This window comes from Falco peregrinus, chromosome 6 (assembly GCF_023634155.1).
Source record: "Falco peregrinus isolate bFalPer1 chromosome 6, bFalPer1.pri, whole genome shotgun sequence".
Taxonomy (NCBI): Eukaryota; Metazoa; Chordata; class Aves; order Falconiformes; family Falconidae; genus Falco; species Falco peregrinus.
The window spans coordinates 56,706,616-56,724,432 of NC_073726.1; the positions used below are offsets into that span (position 1 = coordinate 56,706,616).

At 45.8% G+C, this 17,817-nt stretch overlaps 1 protein-coding gene and 1 long non-coding RNA gene across 2 annotated transcripts; both read left to right on the plus strand.

The window, feature by feature from the left end:
• Nucleotides 1-4,507: 4,507 nt before the first annotated feature.
• LOC129784845 (uncharacterized) lies at nt 4,508-6,974 on the plus strand. The gene is made up of 3 exons (XR_008747978.1): nt 4,508-4,634; nt 5,327-5,474; nt 6,655-6,974. It is a non-coding gene; the product is annotated as an uncharacterized LOC129784845 (long non-coding RNA).
• A 970-nt stretch (nt 6,975-7,944) lies between these two features.
• Nucleotides 7,945-17,773, plus strand: LOC101921852 (cytochrome P450 2D17). The gene is made up of 10 exons (XM_005237433.4): nt 7,945-8,352; nt 10,159-10,330; nt 11,065-11,217; nt 11,851-12,011; nt 12,142-12,315; nt 14,125-14,266; nt 14,878-15,065; nt 15,901-16,042; nt 16,170-16,356; nt 17,345-17,773. Exons 1-9 carry the CDS (start codon nt 8,140-8,142, stop codon nt 16,346-16,348), a joined length of 1,524 nt encoding a protein of 507 aa, XP_005237490.3. The 5' UTR covers nt 7,945-8,139; the 3' UTR covers nt 16,349-16,356; nt 17,345-17,773.
• The last annotated feature ends 44 nt before the right edge of the window (nt 17,774-17,817 follow it).

Here is a 17,817-nt window from a genome sequence, read left to right on the forward strand (position 1 = left end):
ATCATGCTGTCTTTTCCATTGCTTCCCTTCTCTCCTTGGATTTCTTTATCAGTCATGATTTTTTCTCTCTCTTATCATTAAGTCCTGCCCCTTGAAGCTCCTCAGGTGCCTGAGAGTAAGACAGGAGTGTTGAGATTGTTGGGATTTGTACTGTTTGTTAGTGAGCAAAGTCAGAGGTGTCTTTTTGTTTTTGCAGATTGCCAGGAGAAGCCACCTGATTTTTAGTGGTTGGAGGAGGACCCACCAGCAGCCTGCTGTCAGCCTGTTGCAGGTATGGACAACTCTCCACTTGGGACCCGCCATGGGGTGCCAGCTGGGCTCACGTTGCTTTTACTGTGGCAGTGGGAACCACATCCCCAACACTGTCCCTGCCATGCAACTCAGATGCCTATGACATGCCCGACCTGCAGGTACTTCCCACTGCCTGCGAGGTGCCCACCCACCCGCACAGCAGCAGATGTCTGTACTTGGTGCTATCTAAGGTTAATAAATAGCTATAGTAAACATCCAAGTGCATGCAAATGTGCTGAGCCTGTGTTTGCTGTCCTTAAAACCAGGAAAAAATTGCAGCGTTGCTTCTGCCTGTGACTTTTTCGCTAGTGCCTTGGGGGGGGCGTTGGTCTTGCACCCCTTGCACCGGCAGTCTGAGCCTAGACTGGCAAGTGACTGGGCTCAGTTTGCTCAGGCATTTCCTTGTGTTTGATGTCCTGCGTTTTAGTTCCCCTGCAGTTCAGTCTTAGTTTAAGTCCTGGGGAGCAGATACCTGCTGCCGTCCCTTTACAGAGACCAGCGCAGCAGGGCCCCAGACTAGGTACAGCTCTGCTGTTTCTGTAGGATCCTCTGCATCTACCAGACCCGGCCTAAGGCAAACACACAAGAGAACCGTGTCTGAGAGCCTAATGTCTGCACACCTTATCATGCGGTGACAGGCTGGCTAACACAAGCTTCTCTATACAAAACAGCTGTGCAAATGTGGCAGCACAAAGGAAGAAAAGGGGTTCTGAGCTGAGCAACAGCACGTGTTCACGATGTTGAAAGCAGCTGTTTAACTTAAATGAGGCAGGAGCTAACAGCATGCACCAAAATAACCGCTGTGGTATTGCTCCGAGCACACACTTACATGGATGCAGTAGATAATGCGCCACTTTACCAGAACAAGAATATTTTTACTCTCACCATTGGAGCAATCACAGCCACCAAGCCAGGAGGAAAGTAATGTGAACAGAGATAGTTGCTCCTACCTTTATTGACTCCAAGGAAATTGTAATAGCAAGTATGTTTTATAAGTAATGCCTCTCTTCATCTCTTCTTTCTGACATGTGCTGAGCACACAGTTCTGAATGCTTTCCTGGGAAGCCAGGGATGTTCAGGAGCCATCAGAAACAAGCTAATAAGCTTGGAGTGAAAAAAGAGAGAATTATCATTGAAATCTGGAATCTGACTTACGTACTAGGAGACAGCATCACCCCAGGTTATTCTGTCTGCTCCTGAGTGCCGTAAGCACAAGAGAAAAAAGCAATTCTCCTTTTAGTCAGATTAACTTCCCTTTTTACCTAGATTCATAAATAACTGAATTGAGAACCTAACTATGACAAAACAGCATCCCCAGCTGTCCTTCCAATACACGGAAGCAGCAGCAAAATGCTCACTGTGAAATACTCCCTCTGCCAGAAGGAAAAGATCAGTTAGATGTTTCCTGGAAAAAGAGCGAGTCTTCAAATTAATTTTTTGTCTTTTTTTTTAACCTCTACTCTGAGATCTTTGGCAACCCTCTTCTTTGCTTTGTAATAATTATGGTATCAGTGCTCATTAATGTACTTTGCACTTAGATTTGTAGATGCTTTCTCACAGCTGGGTAAACAGCCCCATTAAACACATTTTACAAGCGAGGAAATTGAGCTTGCAGCTAGCTGAGTGCTTGCCTTTAACTCACAGGGTAAATCAATGGCAGAAACTAAACCAAGACGCTTTTGTCTGTTTGGCTTCCAAACTCTGGATTTAATCACCTCATTATTTTCAAAGGTGTCCCACTGATCTCACACTTCAGGAAAGCAAGATGAGTTTCCCCATATGGACATAAATGCATCTCTTACAGGGAAAAAAAACAACCAAACAAGCCCCAGGATTTTAGCCAGTACCTCCGTCCAAAATTCCCCTGGATGCTCTCATTACAGCAAAGAAAAACCCCATGGTATCAGTACTAAACCAAAAATGAAAAGAGAAGTAATATATTCACAGCTCTTGAGAAGCTTAGAGAACAGGAAACCAAAACCAGCAGCTGAGACACATCAACAGCCTATGTATCGGGGGCGTAAGCCATATTTTTCTGACAGTTTCACAGGAGAGTGTGAGTCAAGGCAACTGCTGCCAGTCATTTTCTGAACGAGCAGGCATCTTCCCAGAGCTTGGCCACATCACAGAAGTTTAACAGTATCTTCAGGAGGCATTTTAGACCAGTGCTGGTACCATTACCCATGAGAAACAGCACTTTGATTTGCTACCTCCCTGCGCTGGGGTTAGAAATGGCACGTGCTGAGTGAGCTCTGTTTAGCTAACTCAGTTCAAAGTAACAGTGGGAACACTGTGGCCTGAGGAGTTAAGGCCTGTAGGAAAATCTGAACTTAAATTCAGTGATTAAAACCAAACCAGCTTGTTTTGATTTCTGCTTTAACCCCAGTTAACATGACCAGGATACTGGGGTTAGGGTCCATAACTACCATGGTCTAGCCCCTCGCTGAACTGGTGAAACCCTTACTGGGCAGTGTTATGTGTATGTGCGAGCTCAGTACAGTCAAAATCAAGTCAAAAGAAAGCCATTCTGCTCTTATTTCAATTTTTCAGCTTGCCCTTACTGTCTGAGGCTTGTCTGTGGGTAACTTCATCTCAGCGGCTGCTTTGTTCATCCGGATGCCGACGCCTGCAGTGACTACACAGCTCATATTGCCAGGATGGTCACAGTGGTCACTAGAGCCTGGCTCCTCGACACCTTGCAGCACCAGCGTAAAGTGGCCTCTCCGGTGTGAAAGATGGGGCCCAAGACCCCCGTTGCTTTTGGTATCGAGTTCAGAGTTGTGCTTTTTAAGTGCAAGGGACCTGTATGGGGATGGGACAAGATGGGATGGGACAGGATGGCTGAAAGAAGCAAAGTCTGACTAACACTCACTTTTTTGTGTCATAGGTGAGCTGCTGTAATTGATACAGGGAAAAGGGTAGGAAGCCACGGGGATTTTAAAGAAGAAAAGCCTGGAGAACAGATTTCTTTGCAATGTGGGAAGGCTGGCAGTAAGTCATAGTAACAGTAACTACGAAAGACTTGGCTATTTCAGTTCTGCTGACTGCTTTATTATGAACAAGCTGTTAGCACAGTCCATCTTAAGGCTGTAGAAGTACTTCCAATGTACAAAACCCCATCTGAAGGCCAAAAAAGTCACAGTGAACTGGCTGAGACTAAAATCTCCCGAGCTGGGGTTGTGCCTCAGGCTAAATTTGTTTGGGAACATTCAGCCAAAATTTTTTTAATCCCTTCTAATGGCTGACATTGTTCTTAGAAACCCATTGTTTATCTGACCTTCTCCTAACCCGTTAGAAAAATTTCTGGCGATATTTTCCTTTCTCCGTTTAATGCTTTGAAGCATTGCACGCGAAATTTGGCAGCAGGCAGCTTTCTGTTAGGAAGACACATTGCACCAGCTCTCTAAAACTGTGCTCAAACTTGGCTGCATTACAAGCACTGGAAAACTCAGTTTGCATGTGCTTGATAGAGTTCTCAGTTTTTAAGCTAAAATGCCCCAGAGACGTCTGAGCAGAGCAGGTGGTGGTTATTGCTGGCGGCTGGAGGCTGGCAAGGGTGAATGACAAGTGCGAAGCTGGTCTCGTCTGTGCTCCCCTTGCTCCCTTCCAGCACTGAAACAGTCAGGAGAGGCCATCCAAGTGAAGGCAAAACAGGCAAAAGATGGATGGTGGGCTGAAAAAAGGAGGTGGAGGAAGGACCAAAAAATTCTGGGACTGGGTGGGAGATGATGTTTTCTGGGCTCAGAAAAGGTCACCAAGGAGGAAAGGTTTCTGGGGTCTTTACCAGCCCCAGCTCTGCCGTAGCCTGGGAGAGGGACAGCCAGGGAACAAGAGCAACAGGCTTCACACTGACCATTTGTGCTGTTCCAAGAGGCTTTGCTCCTCCAGAATGAAACGTTGCTGAGGTTTGGATCCACAGTGTTACAGGGAAAGCAGTCAGCCTGCTGGGATTTGAATGAAAAATTTCTGAAAGCTCAACAAGATATTCACGTTATGTGACCAGTGCTTCCTGGCTGGCTCCAGTATTGAAGCACAAAGGGAGAGGAGGAAAAGGGTTTATTTGGCCATTGAAAGATTTTCACGGCACCTCTGCAAAGGACTGAGTGTGTGGTGCTGGGTAATTACTGAATCAGAAGTTTTCATACACAGGCAGTAATCTGTGACCTTTATGTCTGGGGTGTCAAACTTGTGAACTTGCAGGAAGATCTGCAGAAGCCGTTTGCAACCCGAGCCAGGAGCTGGGCATGGTGTGACAGCTTCTAGGCTTTTCCTACTAGGTATCAACACTTAGAAGGTCATTTGGACTTACGTTTTCTCCATTGCTGGCACCTCAGAGGGATGCTGTGAGTACAAAAGACTGCCTGCTCCAAACCCATGCAGATCTTACAGAATAAATGGACAAAAAGGCTCAATTAAAACTGTGCAGGCAACTCTTGCATTACCTTACTTCTCAACGCTTCGTTTTGCAATATTAATGAGGTTTTTTCTTAAAGCTGCCTTTCTGTTTGTATTGCAGGTTTTTCAGTCAAAGAATGGTGATGTCTGCACACAACTTCTGTAACTTCACTTAGCTCGTATCTTAATTGACTGTGCACAGTCAAAGACATGCACCCAGCCTAGCTGGGCTGCAGCTAGCTAAAATTAATATGTATGGATTTGGAGGGGTTTTTCCCTGACTTGAAAATCACTCAAAATATTACTTTATTGAAAAGAAATGCAAATGAACAGCTTTCATTCTTCAGAAGGATAATTACCCTTTTCTCTTTCTCTCTCAGAAAGAGATTTGTTGTCTCTTGTTTCTTGGCCTGCTTTGAAAACTCTTCTTTTGTAATTACTTAAGCTATAACACTTACTCCAGTCCTTTGCAGAAATGGCAGTCCATGCTACCAGCCAAAAATGGAGGAACTGTCTAGTTTGGAGCTTGAAAGGGGTAGAGGAAAAGATGATTTACCTGGAAACCTTTTGGAAAGGTGTAAACTGGGGGCTGTATGTGTGTGTGTAGTATTTTTTTTTCTTAAACTGGTGTATATTTCAGGTTGCAGCTTTGTTGCCTTACATCAAGCCAAACCACAGGAAGAGGAGCAGCTGGAGAGTTACTCTTCTGATGGACTTCCAGGTTGATGTTCATTAAAAGTAAATCCACTTTGCAAGTTCCAATCAACCATCCTTCTTACGGCCCCGAGGTGAGTGATGGGAGTCTGACAGCCTTTGGCTTTAGTCAACTAAGCAGAAAGGAAGGAACCCAAGTGGGTATTTTCCAGCTAAAGTTCATAAAGTTGGAGTTCAAAATAAATTGAAATGGGCAGGGTGACTTCCTTTTGCTAGTGGGGTGACCAGGAAATGTGCACTGTCATTCTTTGGACCACACTTCCCATCTTTTCACTTGTCATCTGAATGCAGGTGTCATGAAAAATCAGCATGAGAGGAACCCCTTGATCACCTTTTAGCATTCAGCCAGCTCCTGCTCACCGAGCTCACTGAGTACAGGACTGTCACAGCTTTGTCTCCTAAGGCCTTGCAGTGGAACTGTTTGAAATATGGTGGGCACTCAAAAGCTGACAAACTCCCAGACTACTCTGCAAACATACTTCAGCTTTTGTTAGCTCTTCCAGGCTGTACTTGTAAGAGTGCTCTCTGTCCCATCATCCAGGTCGTTGATAAATATGTTAAACTTTATCAGCCCCAGTATGGATATCTAAGGGACGTCATGAGTGATCAGCCACCAGCTGGACTGATCCCAGTCCTTTGAGACCCATGATCAGGAAAATCATCCACCCACTTAATTGCCTACCTTGCCAGTCTGTATCTTATTGATTTAGCTACAAGGATACTGTGGGAAATTAAGGTAACAAATGACATGCGCTGCTCTCATGCTTTGAGGAGGCTTCCCTTGAAGAACAACCAGCTCTCCTGGGCCCCTTTGCTCTCCAGAGCAGCTCCCTTTGGGATCCTGCCAAGCAGGTCCCTGCTCTCCTGAAGGCAAGGGTGGTAATTGGTATTTGTCCTGCTGACTTCTTGCAGGATTTAGTATTTCACGGTTTCATGGTTGCTGCAGGCAAACTTACACTTGACCATCATGTCCTGGACCCATTCATCCCTTTTTGTGAATAGCAAACCCAACAGTGCGTGTTCTAGTTGCCTCATTGATTGTCTGTGTCAAGAAATTGTCTTCAGCACACTCCAGAAACCACCTGGACTGTGCCTGACCGTATAGCTGTTCCAGTTAAAGTACACCCATGAGTCCTAAGGCCTGTGCCTGTGTGAGATGGCTCTATTGACATGCTCTCCTTGATCAGCTAGTCTGTAGTGAGTGCCTGACACAACACTGCCCACGTTATTTTGCCCTCTTCTTCTTGCCCACAGGAATTCAACTGGCTCATCACTTGTCCCATGGCACTCCCCTGCATAAGGCACCACCACTCCTCACCCTTTCCAGCCTGTCTTTCCTGAAGAGCCTATATCCATCTGTGGCAGCTCTCCAGTCGCGTGAACCATCCTGCCATGTCTCTATAATCCAAAAGAAATCATAATTCTGCAGTTGTGTGGGGGCTGGAAATTTCCCCAGTTGTTTTCTATGCTGCGTACATTTGTTTACAGCTACTTGAGATGAACCCAGAGTCATGATGCTTTCACAAGGGACATGCAGGATCGTGCTGCAGAGACTTCAGTGAGGGCACCTCTGCACACAGGTAATGTGCATCTAGGTGCCTCTTTGGGCACAGGGCATTTCAAGGCCCTGGCTGCATGCCAGAGCTGGCTGCACAGTCTTCGCAGGTGCATCACTTTGCAGCCTGAGCTCTCCATCACTGTTGCAGCAATTGCTCCATTAGGAGCTTTTCTCTGATCATGCTGAGATCACAGATCAAACTGTGATGGGTTTACTCCTTCTTTTTAGCTAGAACTACCTATCATGAGAGCGAGCTTTATTGATCTCTGATGGCAGGGATGCCAGGAGCACATAGCTGTGCTGCTTTAGGAAATACTTTGACTATCCCCATAATTGTGTTTGCATTACTGCTGCCCCAGAGGCTGGAAATCTGAGGGTCCTTGCAATACCTGTGCTTTCTCCCTTGTAGCTGCGCTGCATTCTACAAAAATCAAGGTCATTGTAATGACTGACATTTGGAGTTGGATAAAGATTCTTATTCCCAGAAGCATAAATATTTTTTCAAGTCTCAGGTCTTGAGACTGTTTTAGACTGATTTCTGTGACAAGTGCTTTCTGTAAGGGAAAGCTTGGCCTAACCTGAGCTTTCTCAAGGGCCAATGGAACCAGCCCTGAGCCCTGCAAACAGAAACCTAGATGATCTGTACCTAGGAGCTGCTTCTCCCTTGACTTGTGTGGACATACAAGAAGGTGACACAGATCTAAACAAACTCTTTCCAAATCACCCCGTGAGAATGCAGCAGGACTGGATTGCATGTTCGGAACTGTGATCCCACCTCGGCTGTGGGAGAGGGCACCCAGACACCTGGACCTCACCCAGCCCTGCCCCACGGAGGGCACCAGGGCAGGAGCTGTCACCTGCAGCGGGGACGGGGAGCTCTGGTTTTGGAGGAGGAGGAGAAAGAGGCGGGATGACCCTCATCGCCGCCCCCTCAAGGCTGAGCTGAGCAGAGGAGGAGCTTCGGTGTGAGCCAAGTCCCACATTCGGAGGCCAGCAAGTGCAGAACTGCAGGGGGAGAGGAGCTGGGAGGCACAGCAGGAGCGCAGGGAAGGGGGGAGAGCAAGGGGGGGGCAGCTGCCAGGGGGAGGAACTGAGAGAGGAGGGCAGAGGAGAGCAGAGGCAAAAGGAGGCAGAAAGAGTCGGGTCAAAAGAGGAAGGCTGAGGAGCAGACAGGCTACAAAATGGCATTAGCCCTGTGGCTGGGGTCCCTGCTGTCATCCTGCTGGCAAAACCTCTCTATACTGGGAGTTTTTCTTACAGTCTTTACTTTACTTCTCGACTTCATGAAGCGCAGGAAGAAGTGGAGCCGTTACCCGCCGGGCCCGGTGTCGCTGCCGTTCATTGGGACCATGCTGCACGTCGACTTCCGCAGACCCCACGTCTCCTTCAAGCAGGTGAGTGCTGGCCCCCGCAGCCAAGTGCCCCTCACACGACCGTGGGCCCAGGAAGGGTGAGGACCTCTGCTTGCACAAAGCCAAAGGGCAATGCTCTCTCCAAAGTCCAGGATAAATCAAGTCACTGCCTAAGAACACTGTCCTGGCCCATACGAAGAAACAGGTGACCACACACCAACACTCGCCGGCCTCCATCTCCCAATCTCTGCGTGAGCTCGGTGGGAGATGCTGTTGTGCCCCCTATGATGGATGACACTTGCTCTGCTGTAGAGCTGGCCACCAACTTAACACGCAGGCAGGTATGGGGGCAAGGGAACAGGGAGGCCTGTCAACAAGGGAAGACAAAATGTCTGTGGGCCAGGAATGGCAGACTTCCCTGCAAGTTACATAAGCATGCCTACAGGCGTGTGACAGTTTCAGTTAAAGAGATCAGCTTGCGGGATTTGTCCCAATAGCAATGCCCACAGTCTCAGCAGCATTCTTGTTCAAAGTCGGGGCTTAGCTTTTCCCAAAGGAAAGGCACAGCACAGCTTACAACAGATGAACCACGGGGGTTTTGTGCTCCAGTTTGCAAACTCTAAAGGCCTTTTTTCTAGGACAGCGCTGTTCAGCTGTCTGTCCAGAAACTGCCAAATGGAGAAGCTAAATATAGCATTTTGTATTATTTGCTTGCATATAGTCCAAAAGATTACCATTTTCAAATCACATCACAGGGTCACACTAACCACAATCTTGACCAGTAATTGCTTTTAATGATGTATTTCTAGTGGCAGTGAAGTGCTAACTCTCTTTCCAACCTCACTGGAAATAGTCTTAAGTACTTCAATTCCTTGCATTGCTACAGTGCAGAAATGAAGGCACTTGACTTTTTAACAAACCAAAACCCAAACCAAACCAAACCAAAAGACCAAAAAAAGAAAAACAAAAAAAACAAAACAGCACAGCCTGTGGGGTATTGCTACTATTGCACTGTTTGCCAACAACATGTTCCTGAGTCTTTGTTCAGTCTTACTGACTAGCAGGGGAGCTTCAGCCTGCCTTCCTGGGAGTCTTATGTCCAGTCAAAGGGCTTGTCTACCTGGAGGACACTCAGCTCCATGGCAAGCTCCCATGGTGAATGTATGGCTGACAGGCTTACCTGTGCAGCCATCTTGCTGTCACCATTATGTCTTTTATAGATCATAACAGATGTATAGGGTGTGTGCCAGTTACCAGTCTTATTAGATGTGTGTGTGCTCCTTTTACGGAGAAAGCTGACCTGCAACTCCAGTGTGGAATTGCCTCTTCCACCTGTGTTTCTGGGATCCAGGCTCTGGGTAAATCTTCAGGAGCAAATGCATGTTAAAAAAAAAAATATATATATATCACCTTGTCATCACTATTTCCTTATAGCAGAAGCAGACCAACTCAAAACTTGCCTGGTCTTTCAGATCAAAATAAATACAAGTGTTATGAGATAATTCATTGTTAAGCATGCAGCCTTTGAAAATCCCCAAAAAGGTCCTTGACCTTGCATTGTCAGACAAAATCCAAAATACTTGGCACAATGGTCATGGCAATAGTTTGGCCAGGATAGGTGTATTCTAAATCTTTCCACTCACAGGACGTTGATGCTTGCTTCAGCTGCTGTTTGGCACTGCTCTGAGCTGTTGCGCTGCAAAGACAAAGGTCAAAGATCAGCTGAAGGACTCCTAATAAAAGCACCTCAAAAATCACTGAATAGTAAAGGCCCTAAGGAAGGATACGGTGATATTTTTGACATTACATTCAGCTCATTTTCAGGGACATGCTTTTTTATCTTGACAGCTTCACAAGAAGTTTGGAAATGTCTTCAATCTGCAGAACTGCTGGACCAACGTGGTAGTACTGAATGGGTATCAAACAGTGAAGGATGCCCTGGTCCACAAATCAGAGGACTTCGCTGACCGGCCGTACTTTCCAGTATATGAACATCTGGGCTATGGAAGTAAATCTGAAGGCAAGTCCCTTGGAAATGGACATTCCCCACTGGCACTAGCACAAGGAAGACTGGGTAGATGGTGGGTAGGAGGAAGATTTTCTCAGTACAGTGCCACCTTCTCATGTCTCTGTAGTCCTTGTATGGCTGCCACCTTTTGGTGGTGACAAAATCATATTTGATGAACAGGGGGCTCCCCGCAGGGGCTGTAATGCAGCTCCAGGTGCTAGCATACACCTCTTCAGCAGGGTTAGAACTATCGGTAGTACAACTCTCCCGCCAGTGTTGGAGCTGGTAGCTCCCGACACCTAGTGATTAGTGCTTATGCTCACACACTGTGTGCATGTCGTTGTCATCACAAAAAAAAAGGGGTAACTTTCTTCCAAGACAAGAGTATTATCCAACATCCAGCCCACGTCTCTCCTCCTCAGCTCCTGTGCGGTGGCACAAGCTGCTACCCAGTTCACACAAGCTAAGGGTGCAATGCTGAATGGTTTGGGGGAAGGGGGGGTGATTCCTTTATCCTTAGCAACGTTGGTTGCTCTCATTGACACCCCCCTGCACCTTCACTAGCCATGCACGTGCAGGAGAGGTGCAGGAATCTATTTTTAGAATTGCTGTATGAACAAGCTGTACAAGATCAGACTTTTATCTATCCACACAGACCTTCAAACCCATGTTTGCTATTCTCTAGCAAACTGTGCTTGATGCACAGGTCAGAGCTACTGACATTTCTTGCTCATCCATAATTCCAGGGATTATTGTAGCAAAATATGGGCCCATCTGGAAGGAGCTAAGGAGATTCACACTGTCTACTTTGAGGAACTTTGGAATGGGAAAGAAATCCTTGGAGGAGCGAGTGACGGAGGAAGCTGGATTTCTGTGCTCTGCAGTTGAGTCTGAAGAAGGTTTGTCACATCCAGAAGGATGGAGATATCATAGAAAAAAGGCAATAAAGTGATGCCAAGAGAAGTAATACTAAAGCCACCTTCATTTGTGTGCAGTGCTCTCTTCCTAAGCAAATGCAGTGTTTCTAGTATATGCATTAGTGACCTGCTCTACCTTGAAGCCACTTCTACTTTACACGGTAGAGCTACTGTAGCACTAATCCATTTGAAACAGGAAATCAACAGACATAAAGAGGTAAAATATCATTATTCCCACAGTTGGGTAAATATTACCTTCATGGAGTTTAGTGGAACATACTGATATTGTCACATGCAATAAAAGCGCGCTGAGTTTTCACAGCACATTGCCTGTCATCTAAACACAAAGCAAAGTATTATCTGTCAAGTCACAGAACAACCCTGCTATTCATCTTTTCGTGGGAGCTTTCTCTTTTAAACAAGGATCAACCAAATAGTAGTAGGAGATGAGAAGATCTTCACTTCCTAGTATGACGTGTAGTAATCTGAGTAGTTTGGAGGCTTTTTCTCTTGAAGGCATCAAGGAGGCATTTATGTATTCGCATTGCTGACAGCTGAGGTCCAGGAGCTTGGTGTTGCCTAGCTTCATTGCTTGGTCTCCATTTCCATTTTTAGGTAAACCTTTTGATTTACGTTTTCTTGTAAATAATGCAGTATGCAATGTAATCTGCACCACCGTCTATGGAGAGCGTTTCAACTATGGTGATGAGACATTCAAGATGATGTTACATTTGTTTGAAAGCTCTCTGAATGAAGAAACTGGATTCCTGCCCCAGGTAAACCAAGAGCATAATATGGTCTGTAAGAAGCTGCCCTCTGTTGCTTGAGAGCATTGTGTTTTCATTATTTTTCTTTTTGTATCACATAGTATCTTCTCTCTCTCTCTCTCTGTTTTTGACATCCCAGCTTCTTAATGTGCTGCCCATTTTGCTGCGCATCCCTGGAGTGCCACAGATGGTCTTTCGAGGGCAAAAGGTATTTATGGACTTCATAGATGTGCTCATAGAAAAGCACATGGAGACCTGGAACCCTGCTCACATCCGAGATTTCACTGATGTGTTTTTAAAGGAAATGAAGAAGGTAGGGTGACACCAGCAGAACCTCGGGGTCCAGGGGCAATTCCTCTACCAGTTTAATCTTGTCGATAGAAGCTGACTTTCCTCATAAAACCTAACTAATTTCCTAATTTTTCATTCCACGTTACATCTTGAGAAGAAAGGTGTTAACTTCTTCATGCTGTAACCTCCTTTATTGTCTTGAAAGACCACATTATCTGCTGATGTTCTTGTTCCTATTTTCTACCTTCATGTTCCCCTCTGAGTCTAGCAACTCCCTTCTTTCCAGCCTACACCATTTTTAAGGCATTTAAAAGGCAATGATTGAGAATTCACTAACATTTCCAAGTTTGTGACAGGGGACAAGTCAATATGCAACATTCTGTGTATGTCACTGCCTTAATGACTGATGTCTCAAAATCAGTTACAAAACTGCAGCAACAGACTGGCTTTTTGGTATCATTGCTCCATCCATAGCCTGTCTTTAAACCAAGTAATGACTTGGAAAGATGGCATCTCCATCAGGATGTGTGTCTTTGAATTGCTTGCTAAGAAGTAGTTCCCTGCAGATCAGATGAAGGCCTAAATCTGAACCTTACTGAAATTAAAAGGAGTCTTTCCTTTGATTCAGTCAGGCATGAAGTCAGTATAAAATCAAAGGTACTTCCATCAGCCCATCCATCCACCATATGTTTCTGCACATGGATTCACTAAATTTCAAGTGCCAGATGAGCAACAGTAGCAAATTCTGCCTGCAAATTGCTTCCGCCATCCAAGTCCTCAGGCTGGACCGCTGCTCTGCATTACGGGCCCTGCTGCGCTGCGGGCACTGGGCACCTCCCATCCATGCATTACCCCCGCCAGCTTGCACAGGCAAAGCGACGTGATCTACGTTACTCTGCACTGAGCAGCACTGTTTGGGGGTGGATGTGAGCCTGGCCATGTTGCCTCTTGTTACACCTCTCTTCTGTTCACTAAGGTCCCCTGATAAGCCAGCTGGGTAAATTCCTCTACTGGGTTAACTTTGGTCAGGTCAGCCCCATAGCTCCCTTGCCACAGATCTTTTATTGGAACAACAGTTGAGTCTTCAATGCTGTATTAATTGCTATTCATGCTACACCAGCATCAAAATATACAGAATAACTTAACAGAAACTAGTCCCTAGGAGAGGAAAGTATAAAGAGGATTAGAAAAGACAAGCAGATGAACTCATGCAGAGAACTTGTCATATCTCATATGCTAACAAATTTGAGCTCAATTAGCATTTGGATGAGAGACCAGTTTCACTGAAATTGGTGTTACAGCCTTAATAGGCAGCAATAATACCCTGATCTTTTTCTTTTTCAGTTGTAAGAAAACAGCAGGGCAGAAACGGTGAGAATCTGTAACGCATAGCTTTGGATAACCCCCTCAGAATACAATTAATTTTGCATTTGCCACATCAATGCAGCCTCCTCTCTACTGCGTGGGTTTTATGATCTGATCAAACTTGAATAACTGTGTTTCACTGGGGGAGGCTGTTATGGCAAGCGGCAGGGCCTGCTGTCTGTCTGAGCTGAGAGCACAAAGCTTTCCCTTCTGCTCTGAAGGCAGGTGTAGCACTCACCTCTCGGGATACAGGAGGTGACTGATGACCTCCAAATACGGGAAGTAACAGGGTTACCAGGGTAAATCAGTCATACGCAGACCATTGCCTGTGCTGTGCTTTACTCTCCCAATGAACTTTCTGGTCAGCAAAAATGGATCTAGCACTTCTTGGTACTTCTCTGGAACAACAGTCTTCTCACCCAGCAAGTACTCCAGCTCCAGTCAGCCACTTGCTTGCTCCCCACAGGGTAAGGAGGCTGAAGAGAGTGGTTTCAACTATAACAACCTTCGTCTGGTGACTGCAGACTTGTTTATAGCTGGTTCTGAGACCACCTCCACCACTCTCCGGTGGGCATTTCTGTACATGCTTCTCCACCCGGAAATACAGAGTAAGTCAGAAGACAGGCAGAGGTTTGGCATCTTCCCTTTGACCTTCTTTTTTCTGTGAGGATCCTGAACATCTTCTCTTCATGGTTTTGGGATTTTGCAATGAGGAACAGCTTTGGTGATTGTTGGTTTAGCAGAAACCAGGAGAAACACTTCCCAAACATAGCTGTTCTGTCGGGGACTGGCGGCAGGGGGTAAGGCCTGGTAAAAGACTGGAGTTGAAAGGGCAAGTTCGCTCTCGCCTTCATTTTGACGGCTACCCGGGGACTTCCAATGGGCAGAGTACTCTCTGTCCAGTATTTGGAATAGATGCTAATCTGTTTTAATTTTCTAATGCTGCATGCACAGGTACCCTTTCAGCTGCAGAGAGAAGGGAAAAGGTTGCATGTAGAGTCACCAAACCTTTATTAAAGACGCTATGCACAAAGACATAAAGATGGCTCTGAGCAACTGAAAACAAATGCATTCCCCTCTAGTTTCTGTTCCTTTCTCTAATTGCTCATCCTCTTCTCACCTAGTATCTACAATCTCATGTTGCCAGCCTTCCTACAGCTTGTACCGGTCCCTTCTCTTTATCTGAGGGTGCTCAATTCCTTAGCTGTGCTGCTTTCAGGTAAGGTCCAAGCAGAGATTGATAAAGTGATTGGCAAAGAGAAACCACCCACCATGAAGGACCAAGTGAGCATGCCCTACACCAATGCTGTGATCCATGAAGTGCAACGCTGCGGGGATATCGTTCCTGTTGGACTACCTCACATGACGTACCGGGACACTGAGGTCCAAGGCTTCTTCATTCCCAAGGTGACCATGACCAGATAGGCAATGCAGCATCCTCTTCCTGTGCAGACACCAGGCATGGGGTGTGGGTGACTGCAGCATTGGTTTATGTTTAGTTTTCGCTGGTTATGTGGGAACCCAGCTGCAGTGGCAGCTCAGTGCAAAGGTTTGCCTTCCTGTCAATGAGCTATGACATTGCCTGTGTTGGAAAGAGAAAGTAATGCAGCCTAACAGGTTCTCCGGAGGCACACAGCACTAGCTTACTGGCTTTCCTAAGACGGCAGTAGTTAAAACTCTAATCTCTGAAGCTATTCAAATGCCACTGGCATTCAGTCCACTGCCGTTGTGACAGGCAGCTGCCCTCACAGCACTGGTAGCAATGCAAGCCTGGGATTCTTTTTTAGCCTTGTGATATCATCTCTGGCTTATAACATTGACAAGTGTAACAGGAAAGCTTTGCAATTTCCCTTGGCCCCTGTGAAAGCTGGGCTTTGAAGTCTGTCAGTCAGCTTTTTCTCTCCAGCTATAAAACAAGCCCAGGAGGATCTGAGAAGCAGAGGCTGTTTCTGCTGTGTAACCATGAAATTGGCATTTGCATACAATGGCCTTGTAAGGATACAAATTGCAAAAGTTCAGATGCCTCAGTGCACAGGCACCATATGTCATTGGAAAAGTGGCCTACTTTACCTCTGCTTTAAATCAGATACAGAGGAGGAGATTGGTGCCTTATTCTAAACCACCACGTGACGGTTGCCATTAGATGGGAGACATGGACTAAAGAGGGACCAGCACTGATCTGTGGCGCCACTATAATGCTGCTGTTCTTACATAAGTTGTTTCCTCTTGCGGAGGAGTGCAGGGGACGACAGTCATCACCAACTTGTCTTCCGTGCTGAAGGATGAGACAGTGTGGGAGAAGCCAAATGAGTTTTATCCCGAACACTTCCTGGATGCGAATGGGCAGTTTGTGAAACCAGAGGCCTTCCTGCCTTTCTCAGCAGGTAAATTTGAGGGGAGGATCCAGCTGCAAGTCAGAGGTACAGCAGGAGGGGTGATCTGCTCCTCCCGCAGCAATTCCAGCACAGTTTGATGCCCTCTTTCACAGACACTTTCTACCCTCTCTTGCAGGTCGCCGTGCCTGCCCAGGGGAACAGCTGGCCAGGATGGAGCTCTTTATTTTCTTTACCACTCTAATGCAGAAATTCACCTTTGTGCTCCCCGAGGACCAGCCCAGGCCACGGGAGGATGGTCACTTTGCTCTCACGAATGCGCCACACCCGTATCTGATACGAGCTGTTCCAAGATAAGTGCACACCTGTGAGTCTTTCACTCACAGACCACCACCAATGCAAACTGTGTCAGAAATGTTGCAGGTCTAGGCAGGATCATGCTGGGTTCCACTCAAGATCTCTCAAATCTGTGCAGATGTCTTTAGCTGTGTAAAGTAAGGATGTGGCCCAATATATAGTTTAGCGTCATTCCAGTGCTGAATCTTGAATCAGACAGCTATAGCAAGTTACGAGTCAAGTTTTCAAGTACATATATGCCTGAACAGCCAGCTGGGCTGTACTTTGCTCTCTCATAATTTGCAGAAGCATTTCACTGAGCACACAGCTACTGAAAGAATTATTAGTCCTGAATTAGTTTCCTGAAATACAAGGGTATCCTGGGTAAAAGACAACCCTGGGGCCTTGCCAATTCTAGGAGAAAAAAAAAACTTGGAAAAATCTGTAAGGTATTCCTGGCCCACACTCTTCCTTGTTAGCCCCACGACATACTCTGCCTCCCTTGTGGTGCCGCCCCAGAGCAGCACGTGCCTCTGCCTGGTGCCCAGGGGTGTCCAGCTCAGTCCTGAAAAAACAATCCAGGGCCACTCAGCTGGTTTGGCATGTGCTGCTAGTGGGCAGGGTAATATTTAAACTCCGTTTTGGAGCAGTGCTCCTCAAAAATCTTTCTGTCCAATACGTGCATATCCCCTTCATTCCTTCCTGTTATTTGCATACTCCTATTGCCTTCATTTATAGTGTGTGTATATATCTATATATCGATATATCTATATAGATATCTATATATATAGATATCTATCTTGCATTGCCTTCATTTACAGTAAGTTTTAATCCTGACAATGCTTAGGTCACACTGTCCCTTCAGCAGGAGTAAATACCAAGAAGGAGTACATAAATAATCCATATGGTGTTTCAGCCACAGAAGCAGGTCATTTGTGAAATACAGAAATTCCTGTATTTCAGGAGAAATCCTGGCGTTGAGATTTACCACCTCCTCTAATTAGGTCCTAAAAACTGCTTTTTTTTTTGGCATTACATAAAGTCAGCTCTTGGGCAAGTGTGGAACTTGCGAAAGTATAGAGTTACACTGAAACAGTATGGCTGTAGATTTCAAAGCTATCTTTCTCTTTCTTCCTGCAATATTCCTGACAAACTGTTTTGCAAAGTGTTAAGATACGTCAGTGTTTAGATTAGTAGTAGCTACCCTTTAACCACATGGCTGGAAAGACTGTAGCATAAAGGAGCTTCTATGCATAATCACAGCTAAAAAATCTCTGAAACTGATTGCACGTGCACACATTCATCTTTCTAATAGTAAATTTGGAAGCTATGAAAACTATTGAGTGATGCAAATACTTACCAATACCATGGTTAAAATTTTTACCTCAGCAGGAACTGCACATTTATGTTTTTCATCTACAAAATAATCAGAAGGAATACAAGTGATCTGAAGTCTTGTCTCTCACTCCTCCTCTTTGTGGTTGTCTCAC

Excerpts from the sequence above, each read along its gene's own strand:
- LOC101921852 (XM_005237433.4), top strand. The coding sequence starts at position 8,140 with ATGGCATTAGCCCTGTGGCTGGGGTCCCTGCTGTCATCCTGCTGGCAA. Across the intron at positions 12,316-14,124 it reads TTTTAAAGGAAATGAAGAAG|GGTAAGGAGGCTGAAGAGAG; the intron begins GTAGGGTGACAC and ends TGCTCCCCACAG. Across the intron at positions 14,267-14,877 it reads TCTCCACCCGGAAATACAGA|GTAAGGTCCAAGCAGAGATT; the intron begins GTAAGTCAGAAG and ends TGCTGCTTTCAG.